General features: G+C 48.0%; 1 protein-coding gene across 5 annotated transcripts in view; it reads left to right on the top strand.

Annotated features, from left to right (window-relative positions):
- Poe (E3 ubiquitin-protein ligase-like protein poe) overlaps positions 1-15,022 on the top strand; it is a 278,680-nt gene that overhangs the window by 138,095 nt on the left and 125,563 nt on the right. For 3 of the 5 annotated variants that reach the window (XM_077682762.1, XM_077682768.1, XM_077682755.1), the window contains exons 36-40: positions 774-911; positions 4,854-5,126; positions 6,578-6,829; positions 6,976-7,035; positions 10,881-11,101. In XM_077682762.1, the coding sequence (XP_077538888.1) occupies positions 774-911; positions 4,854-5,126; positions 6,578-6,829; positions 6,976-7,035; positions 10,881-11,101 (944 nt within the window). The remainder of the gene's footprint in view (positions 1-773; positions 912-4,853; positions 5,127-6,577; positions 6,830-6,975; positions 7,036-10,880; positions 11,102-15,022) is intronic. The other 2 variants (XM_077682782.1, XM_077682776.1) reach the window with 1 other exon arrangement.

Here is a 15,022-nt window from a genome sequence, read left to right as displayed (position 1 = left end):
CGTGCCGTATCGCGCTATCACCTTCAGATAACCTGGCGCTCGTGTCAGATTAGCGCAGCAGGGCGATGCGCGACGCTTCTCGAGAGCACTGGATTTTTTTTCTTGTTTTTTACCACCGAACTGATAAGGATTTTGTGTGAGAACACAAAAGAGTATGCTTGGATGCACATTTTACAGACTCGCTCACCCTTCAGTGCCTTCACGGCGTGGCACAGCCGTCAGTTCCGCTAGCTTGATGGGCCCTCAGAAATCCAAAACTTGGTGTACACTGTTGATTTATATATTGAATCATAGCCAAGGAACGCAGGAACAATTTGTATATCTTCAAATTCCTGAAATAATTTTTAGTGTTGGCAAAATTGCCGATTGGTGTTTTTCGTATACTTTTCTTGGGGGCTTTTTCTGATTACTTGACGAATAAACTGAGTAATTGTACCTTTAACAAAACTGCTGCTTTGTGTTTGGAAGAGCAATCTATGAGCTAAAATTTCATGCATAGCAAGGCTAAGTGTGTCCTGTCCAGTAGCTCAAGAGAAAAAAAACATTTTGTGGAAGCACTCAAAATCGGCCGTTTTTCCGCCGTAACGAAAGAGTTAAGTAATTGGAAACGTCGACTGTTCAGTATTTTAAAATCGAAGATGATAGTTGAAGTGAGCAGCATCGGGTAGTGAAGTATTGCGCCAATTATTCAAGTTGTCAAATACTTGCCCATGTCTACTTAATGCCTGTTTACAGGAACAGCGATTGCTTTTTTTCGCTGCCATGCCCCACAGGAAATCAAGATTCTCACAGCGAAGTCCAAGATCACAGACTTGGTGGCCATACGGCACCCAACCTCCAGTGGGGAGATGCGCACCACCTTGATCCTGCTCTGTGAAGATGGTAGTCTGCGTATCTACATGGCCTCCCAGGTGGGTCAGAGCTTGCAATTATAGCCAGTCATGGGTCATGGTCAGGCCTTTGGTCTTGCCGTGGGTCAGCAGGTACCAAGGTTTGCTTAAAGGGGCCATTAAGACAAAATGCAAGTTAGGTTCATTTGAAAGAGTGCCTCGTTAGAGTAACACTGACACCACTTTGTTCTCAAACTTCACTCAAATAAGCTATATAATTAGGAAAAGAGAACGGTCATGCGATCATTTCCCACACCAGAACCTGTGACGTATTATGGGTGGCTGTGCAATTGGCTGGGGGTGGAAAAGGCAAACACAAGTTAGGCAGGGCCAATAAGCTTGCCGAATGAGCTGTTTGCGCTTAAGTTTAATGCATATTCTTTTTATAGCAGTAATAATTGTGGGGTCAACAATGAAATTTACGAACGAATATGTAAACATCGAGCAGGCACTTTGCCGACTGACACTGCGTAGCACAGCCGTCGGATGTGATGGGCTTGTCTGACAGAACACTGGCCAACTGACATAAGCGGCACGGCCACTTACGGGACCATGTTTGTCGAGTAATAGCTTATGTTTTAGGAAACAATTACTATAAACCATAATAAAAATACAGCAGGTATAGAGGTGCAGTCAAAAGCAAAGTGCGAACGCTGGTATTTCAGCGGTATTGCAACGCCATCTGTAACCAAATGGCCGGTCATCTGTGAGATGGTAGCAGGCCTGCTCACCATACTATCTTTAATTGTAATGCCCTGCCCTTGATACGTCATTGCCGACATAACGAAACTATGATTTAGTGGGAGAATTGAAATTTTGGCCTAAAATGTTTTAATTTGTCAGTGAATAAAGCATCGTTTGCTGTCGGACAAGTGCTGAGGTCACTATAAAATACCAAAACATTTAAATTAAACAGACTTGTACTATTTTGTCTTCATGGCCCCTTTAAAAAGGACCTTTTATGGCCATTCCGTGCCATGTGTAGCTGTCTAGCGCAGAATGCAGTGTGGTGGCGTTTTCAGCCGGAATTGGGGTGTGATGTAGATTGGAAATGTGATTTCAATCTGCCTCAATGGGTTGCGTATTGCAAACAGTTGGGAATTGATATTGCTTGGGAGGATTTCAAGGGACACTAAAGACAGCATATAGCTTTGCTTTGTACAAACTATTGCGCAGTTTATTCAGGGGTGGAACAGCTGCACCATTTGTGCCATTGAGCGCCAAACGTGTTTACCTGCGCCACCCTGCGCCAAACCGCCCCTGTTGCGCCAAACTTGTTTATCAGCGCCGTCCTGCGCCGGAGTCCCTGAATTGAGCCGCGAGATTCGACCGCCATGATGCCCCGTGCCCGATGACTTGGCTGAAACATCGTATTTTTAGTGTCATCAAGGTGGTTATGGTTTTGGTTTCATCAAGGCTACGAGGGGAGGGGCTATTATAGTTGGCTTTGGCTTAGCCGTAAGGCAGCAGGCTCTAAGCACCTTCTCCTTCTCTTTGCATTTCTTTGTTTCGAAATTGCACACTTTTATTTGCCGGTGTCGGCTGCTACGCCACAATCAGTGAAAAATGACCAAAAGTAAAATATTTTTGTGGCCTAGCGCAAACAGATAGAATAATATTCGCATAAAACGTAGTTTATTTGAGGTAAATTTATCCACTCATTTTTGACGATCGTGGCTTTGCTGCCCGCAACTTTGCGTAGTGGCATGTATTGAACAAACAAGTTCTTCGACGCTTTGCTCTCGCTTGTATAATTTGGTTGGCTTTTGTTGTGAGGTAATTGATCATTTTCGCCTGTGAGCTTTGGGGTTAGCTTTGCTTGGTGGGGGATGGTCCAACAATAATCATGCCTTCTAACACACTCTAGTTACTTTGTCTACGCCGTAAGTTCATCGACTTTCGCAACCCTGTAACGGGCGAAGACAAAACTATATTTAGCATCACACACACACTGAAACCGCGGTTCCATAGAAAAAATACAAGCAAACACCTTGTTTTACGGAATGCCACCGTTAGTTCACCGAACACTGCTGCTTACCGGACGTGAAGCAAGGCCTGTTATCTGATACCCTTTGGCTCTGCGCGTGAGGTTTGACTTTTGAACAGTAATAATGAGGAGTGCTCGCTGGGACCGAAGGTAGATAACTCCGCATGTTGTAGACCTCCAGATATAGTAGAACTGCGTTCCCGGGTCGGAATAGGTTCTAGTGCACGAATAGTAGATAGATAAAAGGTAACTTGGATGGGGCTGGCACAGTGGCCAGCAGGGAGGTTAGGGGGGCACCATAATGCTGTGAAATGGTGCTACATCTGCTCCAAAGCGCCTTTCTAGCTGCTCCAAGCGTGCTACAAAAGCCACTTTTGCCTGCCCCCAGGACTGCTCCCAAACCCATGTACCCTGTTCCACCCCTGTAAATTTTACCACACTGTAATCTCCATATACTGTGAAATTTGTGTTTAAACTAGCAGATTTTAAGTAACCTATCTTCTTTGTCACAATAGGGCATAATTAGAGACAGAGAGTCAGTATTACGACCCCACCAGAAACAGGAAGTTGCCTATTAAACTGAGTGTGTAACGGTGCAGCTATGGGGGTATTTGAGGCAGTGTTTCTACAGGGAGTGTGCCAGGATTGGGACAGTCATTAGACGAAGATTATCACAAAACCAGGGGGCACAAAGTTTATAGTTTGATTGTAGTAAGATGGGCACAAAGAAGGTGTACATTTTGCCCATAAAAAGTTAGCCCACGTTCTCTTTCCCCATGCCCCATGGAGTGACCTGCTGTTGAGAGGCACTGTTCTGGAATACGGCTGTACCTATTCTGTACCTATCCCTTAATTCCAAGTTGTGCTCCTTGGGGGTGAACTTCCCTTTCAATTGCGATAGAGAACAGCTGTGCACAAGTTACAAGTGCACGGCAGCTGCCCAGTAATGCCGAGCCAACCTCTTCGTCTAATAATGCCTTTAAATTGGGGCACTTAACACACCGTTTTTATGGTGGGGCTTGCCACAGTGATGTTCCGTGCGTGGAATTTTCCTTTTTTCGGGGAATCTGCAGATGTAATTTTGGCCAAAAGGGAAAAGAGAATCTTTATTAGATGGAGGGAATTTTAAGAGTCGCCAGAATAAAAAGGAAAAATAATGTAAGCACACCAAACCTCGCATCATTTATTACTTTTTTAAGTTCTCTTAATGCTTTTTCGGCTTTGTGTTCAGATATCCGAAGTCGTGTTACTGCAAGCCAAAAGCATTCAAGACCGCTTCCAATCCAGTTCATGGAGCAAGAGGGTCAATAAAAAAAAGTATTCAATAAGAAAGAGCTAGTAGCGCGTGGAGCGGCGGAGGCTGAAGGGTGAAGCCTGTTTGCATGTATTCCTGAGCAATATGCAAAGAAGTATTTTGGGTGTGCCTTAGTCCCGGACGCCTGTTGTCAACAAGAGATGGCGCCAGCAGTCCCGGGCTAAGCTAAAATTACCTTAATTACCCAACAATGTCTCATTGTTCTTTATGTGGGAAGTTTTAACTTAGAGCTTTAAAATGCGAAATAAGCATGCTGTTTGGTAGAAAATAAGAAATGTATAGTCAAATGCTGCAGAGCGGTAGATGGAGTAAAATTTATTGCCCGCTAAAACTCCGATTGTTGAACTGCATCTGCACCCGGAAGGCTACGTAAAGTAGACATAAGTGGCACTGGCTAATGCCCAAAACCGAACAGGAATCCACACAGAGGTCTATTAGCTGCAAAACGAGAATGCCGGGAAATTTGCAGGGAATTCTTGAGAAACCTGCAGGGAAAAATTGCTAAAAATAGGGAATTTCTGAATCTAGGAATGGGAATTTTCCTACTGAGTACGGAACATCACTGGTTTGCCATAGGGGGAGTTAGACCCTTCATTTGAAAGTTTCTGTACCTGGAGAGAGAGAGAGGGGAGAGCGAGCAACTGCCCTTGGTGCCTTGCAGGAGCAGACGGGCTACTGGCTGACACCAGCGTTCCAGCCAGCGACTATTGTGGGGCTGTGTGGCCTAGCAACTTCGGCCCTGTCTGGTGTTGGCGCAGCTGGGGGTGCCACTGGGGCGCCCCGTCCATCACGGAGGAAAAAGTCCATACGGGGCCGCTCTGGGCCCACTACCCTGCCGGTGTCCTTCCCCGTTGACTTCTTTGAGCACTGTGCGCCCATACAGGATGTGGAGTTCGGAGGGAATGACCTGCTGCAGATCTACAACGCACAGCAGGTACAAGGTAGCTCGGTGCACTTGCGTTCGGCCGTGCTTGGCAAAGCCCTTGCCTCGGCAGAGTATTTCATAAGTCACGGTCTACAGGTTTTCCCGCTCAATTTAATCCAATCGCCATACAATTTAATCCAGGTGCCAGCCAATTTAATCTAAGTGCCATCTAATTTAATCCTGGTGCCAACCAATTTAATCCGGTCACCAACCAAATTAATCCAGCTGTCAGAAGGTTGTTCAGGGGTGCTTTGTGCGAAATTAGGCGCACCCTTGCGGGCTTTGCTGCGTGTGGTGTGGTGAAAACGAGGTGTTTATTAATCCATTATATGCAAAATATCTTATGCGTACAGATTAATGGACATTTACTAACACGCGCAGACCAGGAGATCGGTCTCGTTTGATCCGTTGGTGCCGTATGCTGATCGTGCGGGAGATCATCAGAAGTGTCGTCTGCTCACGTAGCAGACTTGCCAACGTATTGTTACGCGAGCAGGCGATATTTCTGACGTGAGCAGATGATGTTATGGCTTGGGAAATAAGGCTTAACACTGCAAAAAAGCATTCAATAATTGAAAATCAGAAGGCAAAGGGCATTTAAGTAATGTGTTTTTATCACAGGAGCTTCTGAAGTCATTGTTACGCGACGAGCAGGCAATACTTCTGACGGGAGTTATCGACGGCGCTCTTGCAGACGATCAGCTTACAGCACACGGCACCAACGGTCTGCGCGTGTTAATAAATGTACATTAATCTGTACGCATAAGATATTTTGCACATAATGGCTCAAGAAACACCATGTTTTCACCACACCTCGCGCAACAAAGTCCACAAAGCTGTGCCTAATTTTGCACAAAACACTCCTAAACCTTCTGACAGCTGGATTAATTTGTTGGGCGACCGGATTAAATCAGTTGGCACTTGGATTAAATTTGCTGGCACCTGGATTAATTAGGTGGCGCTTGGATTAAATTGAGCGGGGAAAACCTGTAGTCTGTTTGTGCAGCCGTCATGGTCACATTAACTACATAAACCACCGTGACTGTCCGTGCCAGGCATGGTGGCACCGTGGCGTATGAACTCAGAAAGACCAACTTCTTTAGAGTTACAAGAAGTGCAATGATCGCTGTTGCCACTCAAGTATCTGACAGAACCTTGTCAAAACCATGCTGGTGTCATGTTCCTTGGCAGATTGCTTGCAGTGCTTTCAGAGGCACCATTGAACACTTGAGGAGCTTTTGTGTTCTAATGTTGGGGTGTTCAAGCGCGGCCATGTATAAGACAGTTGTATGGTATGTAGTTTGAGCACCGAGCAGTAATGCTACTGCAAACGAAAGAAGCCTTGTCAGTCAAACCAATGGCCCAAATGGTGAGGAGATGCTGCAGACAGGAGTGGTAGTAATTTCACATCGGAAGCAGTGTAAGGGTGAGCACTGTCATCATCTCGGGGACTTTCGCAGGTGAAGCATCGACTCAACACCACAGGCATGTATGTGGCCTGCACAAAGCCCGGGGGCCTGACCCTGGAAGTAACTAACACGGACACGACGCTGGTGATGGTGGGTGTGCGCGTGCTGGTGGGCTCCCAGGACATCCAGCGAGCACCCTCGACAGTGGAGCTGTTTGGACGCTCCCATCCACTGATCCTGACCCGATCGCGCTGGTATGACTTCCCCTTCACCCGTGAAGAGTCACTCAGTGCTGACAAGAAGGTGAGATTGCTTGTCTGTGAATTGATGTGATGCCAGTGGCGCTCGAGATGGCTCTGTGGCTGCAACAGCATGCCTGTTCTTCCTCGCATGCTCTGCTCCTCCTCGCCCCATTTGCACCCTGTGACCTCTTGCCCTTCCCAATGAAGCACAAGCTCAAGGGTCGTCGGTTGCCAGCTCTGGATGTGGTTCCTCGCAGATTGCAGAAGGTGATTGGCATGCTTTGAGATGAGGGCTTTCAGGGAGAGTGCAGTGCTGCCACAGTGTAAGAGGTGTTTAACCAATGCCTAGGTGGCGTATGCTGCACGTTCTAGAGGGTAACTCTCATGACTGGTACCACTGCATTAGTACATCTTGCGCACTGTGGTTACCACAGTACAGGGCGTACTTGTACCGTGGCACTATCCAAAGCGCCTCTCGCTTGCGGTGCCTCTTGTGGCAATGGATGGCACAGGTGCATCAGTATGCCCTGGTGTGATCAACGTATGGATGCTTCCGACAACCAAGAAAGTTATAGAGTTGTCGCCTAAATCCTTATTCCACTGTGGTTGCTGCACAAGGGGACTTCGTGAAGGAGACTGTGGCCAAACTTGACTACCGTAGGTACTTGTTTAGTTAGTTCTCGATGTAGTGAAGTTCAGTGTGGCATAATCCTCCATATAATGTTGTTGAAATTATTTGCATAACTTCATGGCCAGTAGAGCCACTGTATGTTCAGCCTCGATGTAGTAGCAATTTTTTCAGAGATATCATGTCAATACTGAGAATAGAAAACTTATAGAAAACTTAGTATAATGAAACTTGATATAACAAAGTAATAATGTGCATATCCTCATGCTCATTGAATAAATACTGTGGATGATAAAACTGGGACAATTTTTTATAAGTGTGTTAGTTACTTCCTCATTGATGATGTGGATTTTGTAGGAAACAGATATCCCTAATGCGAGTGACGTGAATAGCGTAAGCCACAAACATGGGGCCTCCTGATGCCACGCTGTGGGGCTGGTTGCGAAGCATATGGATTCCAGGGGCTGCTTGGAACAGTCACAGAAAGAATAGGAGCACTTGACTTCACCTGAGCTTGCAGCTTACTCTGCTTGTGGCTTCCCACTGCTTTTTCTTCCCACCTGCAAGCTGCTCGTTCATTGGTGCTTGCCGTCCATGACATTGCTTTATCCATAGCCTGCCATCGTCTGTGCTTTGGGCTGTCCCCTCGGCTTACTATCTTCTGTACATACTTGTGTAAGGGTCTTCACTCAGAATTGGAAATTTTGTGGGGAGAAAGCATGCGACCAAAGACCGTCACGTGTGGGAGCACTTTTACCTGCAGAAAGAAGATGCATAGCTCAGTGTTAGCTTAAGTGCCCTTTACAGCACTGGCAGATAACTCCCCTCCCCCTGCTTTGCAAGCTAGAGGGAATCTTGGAGCAACTAGCAAAATACCATGCAACCGCTCCCTTCTTTCTGTGCTAGAGGCGATAAACTTTAGCAGCCTCTGTCTCTGTGCACCATACTCCTCCTCCCCTCTTCTCCACTCCCCTTCCCTGAGTTGAATACACTAATGGCCATTAAAAGGGCCGTGAAGAGAAAGTGTGTTTGCCTGTGCTTAATTTTATCTGCTGGAACAATTCGAAATATTTTAGCGATTCATTGCTTCTAGATTCTACTGCACTTCTTCTAAATGCTTGTTTTTAGGCACATTCAAGCAGTGCCGCTGGTCAGCAGCTGAACTAGCACTTCATCAACTTAAGAATATTAAAGAGATTAAAGAGTTGAAGCACTGTTTACTATATTATATATGGTAAAGCTGTATACTACGTATCGTAAAAATAACATTCTTTATACCGGCCATAAACTGTTTTCTGTTCATTTGATGGGTGCCATGACCACTTCAATTGTATGGCAACCATTCTAGCAAAACTGCGACCCACTATCTGTTAGCATGTAGTTTTCCTGCTGAAGCTTGTGTTGTTTTGCGAATTCTCTTTGGAATCTTACTTTTGACGTAGCTTACAGCACAAAGCTTCTCAAGGAAAAGGGAAAAAAAATTGGCATGGAATATTCAATCCTGCGGCTTTCAGATTGGCATGCATGACAGCTGAATAACTACCCACTCAACCAGGGTCATGAAAAGCCTTCACAGCCAAAAAGTAAGGCATAAAAAGCCAGTTCGTATTTTTAGTCCAGCAGACTTGGATACTTTTGCAGTAAGCCATAGGCAAGGAGTTCCAGCTGACTGAACAGCCTTAAAAAAGCCTTATTCATTGCAGGAGAGCAATCAAACTAGTTGAAGGTGAAACTGTCTGCGGCACACAGCATCATTGCTTCTTGCCCATTAATTTTATGCTGTGCTTAACACAAGAAAATCTCGTTAGCAACCACTGTGTCGTATCCATCACAGTTATTTCCGGAGGCGTGACACATACATCTGGAAAACAGCTTCGACTGGTCACCTGGTACGCATTCCGAGTAATTTGTGCAGCAGAACACACTTTTCTCTCTGACTTGTGGAATATCGGGGGTTCTTGGGGGCGACCTAGCCAGTACTCTGGCGTAGGCCGCCACGCTAGCTCCCGGCGTGTCAACCACGCGGGCTCCCGAGCTTGTGGCAGCCCAGCGAGGTTCGCCGATACGAGAACACAGTAGACAGTAGTGCCGAAGCACAGCCGTTTATTTGGGAACTCCCAAAGTTTGCGAGCACAAGGCTCGACGGCATTCACAAATCACGCCATCCAGGTCGTGATCGCGAACGGGAGGCAGGCACTCATGGCGTGTGACAAACAACAGTTCCAACCTGAGATACATGTCCGCCGTCATCGCCGCGCTGTTCCGCCGATCCTGCCCCAACCGGGCCTCTGGCGAGACTCTTCGTCTTCCGCGCGTGCACATTCGCGCCGGCCGCGCGCCTATGCCCCGCACGGACCGGTGGTGCCATCTCTCGGGGGGGGGGTGCCGACGAACCAGTGGAGTGCCGGACCAGTTTTAGCGCAACGCGTCTCTCCCGAAGCGTGCGCCGGCTCGGGATCGCGGGCCGCGGTTCTCCGCGATTCCCACAGACTCAAAGATCAACCCAGGAGCAGCAGAGATAATCAATATTGAGGCATGGGTGGAGCAATTTCGTCGATATGCTGACACAGCTACCAAATGTATACCCGCAGGGGCAGACCTATGCCAAGCAGGTGCACGGCTTCTTCATATGTGGGAATCCAAGAACAGCCTACTACAGTGACTCCGCATATATAATCTAAATCACAACCTGCGTCGTCGGTGGTCAACCAACAGGGTAACTCCATCGTCTCCTGCTAGACTTGCACAAGAGACCCGGCGGTTGGATATGAGGCAGCCATTGCTCTAACCATGGTAGCCTCCACAAAAATCAAGATAGTCATTAGTGACTCCAAGTCCACTGTTACAGTGTTAACTAACGAGCAGCGCCCCCATGCGGCGCTGAGAGTTTGTATTTGTGCAGGCCTGGCACAGCCGCAGGTGGCTAAGGCAAAAAGAAAAATAAACATCAGTTAATTGTGGGAAAACAGCTCGGACAGTATGGCTTGTCATTTTCTTGCTTCTTTGCGGGCCTGATGGCCTTCTTCTGTTTGTGGTAGCACCCGCCCGGCCATTCCCATTTATATCATCAGCGGGTGTAAATTTCTCACGAAGACAATCGCCTCCAGTGCAGGGTCCATAATCCTAATTTCTGGCTTTTGCCCCGAAAACCAGACCGGCTAGACCAGCCTAATTTGGACCCCCGCCTACTCCGGCCTGGCAGGGAACGAGACCGCGTACGATGTTTTGCCATTGTTTAGCCATTCTTCTTAATACAAAGCAGCTGCAGCAAGGGCGTCGTTTTTAGGAGTCTGCAACAACATCTGTAGGTTTATGTACTGGGGGGCTTTCATTTCACTTCATTTACTCTACCTCGGCGGTCTACAGTGGCATTGCTGTTGGCCCTGATTATGAGTGTTTAAAGAAAAAAAAAAATGTTTTCAAAAAGCACGCATTCCTTATTAAGTGTGGCTTTGGATGGTCTGTGTGGTGTTCCTTCGTGCAGATGAGCATCTTCTTTGGACCCAGCAGCGACCCGTCATGTGTGACTATGGTGGACTCTGTCAAGGTGTACGGCAAGTCCAAAGAGGCCTTTGGCTGGCCAGAGGAAAGCGATGAGTTCACGACAAATGTGGGCATTGCGGCACCGTCCAACACAGGGGCAGTTGCTGTCATTGACCCCGATGGAATCTCTTCCACACCCTTGCCCCTGACCGCTCTTGACAGGCAAGTGGCTATTGTGTCTGTCTGGGGGGCAACGGGGCAGGAGGTGAGGGAAGGGCAGCTAGAATTGCCTTTGCCAGCGTCAAAGCAGCATACATAAAGCATGCATTTTCAAGATGGAGCTGGCAAAGGCAGTGTGTGCAAACGACAGTGTTGTCTCTCTGGAGATAAACATTTTTGTGCGTTTGTTTTGGCAGTGTGTGCATTGCTGCATGCAGTTTCCCTGCGTGGGGCAACACATGCAATGTCAGAGTTCGTTGTTTAAAGGCCAACTGCACTCAAATTTTACGTGGACCAAATTTATGTTTAATGCGTAGTAAGTACCCTCAAATCAGCTGGGACACAAGTGGTAGCCCCGTAACACGCCTCGTTAATCAGTCAGAAGCGTTTAAAAAAGCTCCGCCGCAGACCACGCTGCACCTACCGGCGGATCGCGTAAACAGCCAATACGCGCCTGTGACGTTCCAGCCGACGGGGGCTTCTTCCTCTGGCCAGCCACGCAGCTGGAGAACCGGTCGAGCTCTGCTGCGCGCGCTTCACCCATGTGCTGCCCGTGCGCGCGTAGAGCTTGCGCGCAGACATTCCCCCGAGCTGGTGACCGTCCGGCCGCTCGCTGGACGGCTGCAACGTCACTACAATGGCCGCGCTCTCCTCGGTTTCGGTTTCAAAATCGCTGATTTTTGCTGGCCGCTTGCGGCGTCCACGCGCGTATTTCAGCTGTTGTATTTTGCGTGTTGCCTTCTTTTCAAGCAGACTATACGAAAATAGGGTTTTCAAGAGGTCGAAATTTTGAGTGCAGTTGGCCTTTAACCAGCGTGGGGCACCTGAGCAGCTGTAATAGTCCGTGACACTTTGTAGCCCACTAACTAGCCTAGCTGAGATACAATAATTTACGTTTTACCTAGTGAAGCTAGTGAACATTTGCCATTAACAGAGTTATAGAGCTTCCGGAGAGAGACTAAAAATACCACTTTCTGTAAGGATTCTTTTATAAATGGGCAATATTAAGCGGAGCTGAAAAAGAAACTGCCTTAGAATGGGGGATAAATGTCATAATGTGGACACAAGTGTGCAGTGGTAATAACCGTGGCTGCCCTGTATGTGACTTATCATGGTGGTGTTCAGCAGTGTTGTAGAGGTGGACTTAGTCACCTGGTTGATTACACAAATTTTGGGTCTGTCTGTCTGTCCCTCGATTCAGCCACCTGGCCAAAGTTGACGCAGTTGTTGAGCGCGACGTTTATATAGCCAAAGCCATTTCTATACATCTAGATCTGGTGGCAGTGTTCATACTTGTGAACCTTGTTGAGCAAAAACAAAATGTAACACATATCTGAGGCACAACATCAATGCATAGGTGATATTTGCAGTTTTTCTATTCAAGGGACAGACAACTTATTTTTGTCGAGTGTATGTTCTTTGACATGGGCGTTGTGCATGCGATTTTTTTCCCCCTCCCGCGTCGACGATTCCGCACCTGCGGCAGCTTCTGCCTAGGTCAGGAGCTGCCGCAAGCACGATTCTAGCTCAACGTGTGCAGCAGCAGGAGGAGCCTGACGACTTGCGCCAATGGGGAGACGCGCACCTCCTGGCGGCAGTTTTGAAGTGTTCGAGACAGCCGGCGGGCTCCGCTGGAGATGTTTAGGCCTAGCAACCCGGCATATATTTTATGGGCACTTTCACTAGTGGTGCGGAGGATGTTTTACAGTACCGTTTTCACCCACGCTGCCATCTCCTTTACCACACAACCAACTTCGTGTGCCTTGAGCGGCATTTTAAAGAGCGGTTAGGAGCGGTTGCTTGAGCGCCCCACCCCACACTACTTCGCGGCCGATGCCGCCGCCGGCCCCATGCTCCATGCTGTTCACACTGTAGACTCAACGCGCCGCACGTGCTGTTCACACATCAGCGTGGCCGTTCAGCTCTGGAGAAAGAGTGACAAAGAAGGGGGACAGAGCCCATACGCCACCATCGCTTGTTCGATCGCCAGTCGGGCACATCGCCGGCTCGTTCATATCATCCGCCAGGCCGTGCTGGTCCGTTCGTAACAGCCGAAATTTTGCCCATTGCAAACAATGCCATTTCGCGAGGACTTTTCAGAAATTGGTATCATCCCAAAATTCATATCGCGCAGAATCGTATCATCGAGATTCTACTGTACTCAACAAAAATCTGTTGTCTGTCTCTCCAAAAAATACATGGATGCTTCATTTTAGACACTAGTCTTTCTGGGAGTGCGATGGCAATTGAAATATTAGCCACTCCAGGGATGTGAAACATTGAGCCCTCTGCTGCAGACATGGTGCCGCTGCAGACATGGTGGCCCCTGGCTGCACAAAGTCGTGTGTTTCCCAGGGCCAGTGCCAGGTGGCACCACCAGTGTCGCTTGCTGTATTTTTGGTGGTGCACTGAAAAGGACGGCACCAGATCACACGATTTTCCACCCTCAGCGACCATGGCAGTGGTCATGAAGTGCCAAGTGTCGATGCGAAGACATGCCCAGAAAGTGCAAGGAAAAGATACGAGAACTTGTGTAGCAGGGACGGCAGAAGACTATCGTCTTTTGACGACATTTGCAGCGAAGCAAGCAGATACACGGCCAATTTTTTATCATCATCGTCAACGGCCTGTAAGGGCCACTGCAAGACACAGGCTTTTCCCATTGACCTCCACCTGCTCCTGCTGCCCGAGTCCATTCCTGGCCTTTGAGTTTTCTGAATTTGTCCTTCCATCAAGTTAATGACCTTCGCCGCCTTCTTGACCTGTCTCTCAGTATCCACTCTGTTACCCTTGTGGTCCTCCTGTGGTCAGTTCGTCTCACTACATGGTCAGCCCAACTCCATTTCTTTTTCTTAATTTGAACTGTGATATCTTCTACTCGAGTTTGCTCCCTTATCCGGGATGCTCATTTCCTGTCCCTAAGCATTACTTCTATCATTCCTCGTTCCATGGCCTGTTGGGCTGACCTAAGTTTGCTTTCCAGTTGTTTGGTAAAGTTCCAAGTTTCTGCTCCGTATTTATTATAACTGCACAGCAAAACAAAGAGGCGCATTGATTGTGCGCAGGTGCGAAGTTTTGGCCTTGCATATTAATTGTTTCGCGAATAAAAATCAGTTGTTAGTTTGTGCCGCGTGCTGTGTTGTATGTGCCTGTTTCTTAGACCTTGCTTTACCGCGCAGCTATAATGAATCGGTACCTACTCGCCCAGTTCACAGTGCTCCGTATGTCATTCCAGTAGAATGCATTGATTGTACTATACCATTGAGCTGGGCTGAGTGCACCCCAACCCATTTCTGTTCTGTGCCGGATTTCTTGTGGTTGGGATGAGCACTGACCACCTACCTGTTGTTACATTGGAGAAGGCATCCCCATACTGAGCTCCGTCGCCTCCGCCATGTGCTAGCGGGGTGGATGAGTGGCGAGCAAATGAGCTGCCTCGGTGTTGATGACAAAAAGCCAAGAGCAAAACTTAACTAGTTTACTGCATGGCGAGCGATGAACAGCGACGATAGCGGACAGCACCCTTTTGGGCGATTAAGGCATGACTCAAACAGAGCAACTGCAAGATCGGATGCTGTCAATTGAATGGAAAATGCGCTCAGAGGAAATGTGTATTTATAACCCGAAGCGCCAACAGTCAAAAAACCCTTGCACACGGCTCGAAAAAGGACAGACACACACGGACACTCTTTCCCGGGTTCATGAGAGCCGGCGGTAACGCCACATGCTGAATCTTAGAGAGGAGGGAGAGGAGATCTCGGCAAGTTGCATCCGCCCGCAGATGCATGTCTCTGCACGTACAACAGTTTTTGTATTTTGCTATTGCCGTGGCTTGAGTCACCGCCGGCAGGGCCCGTGTGGCAAGCGCTCGTCTCGGCATGTTCGAGAAAGGAGGGCTCTGCCGCCAAGCACAGGACTTCACCA

Source organism: Haemaphysalis longicornis, unplaced genomic scaffold (assembly GCF_048455015.1).
Source record: "Haemaphysalis longicornis isolate Haplotype H1 unplaced genomic scaffold, Haemaphysalis longicornis Haplotype H1 scaffold_1, whole genome shotgun sequence".
Lineage (NCBI taxonomy): Eukaryota > Metazoa > Arthropoda > Arachnida > Ixodida > Ixodidae > Haemaphysalis > Haemaphysalis longicornis.
The sequence above is the reverse complement of the archived record's forward strand: the minus strand, read 5'-3'. Positions and strand labels throughout refer to the sequence as shown.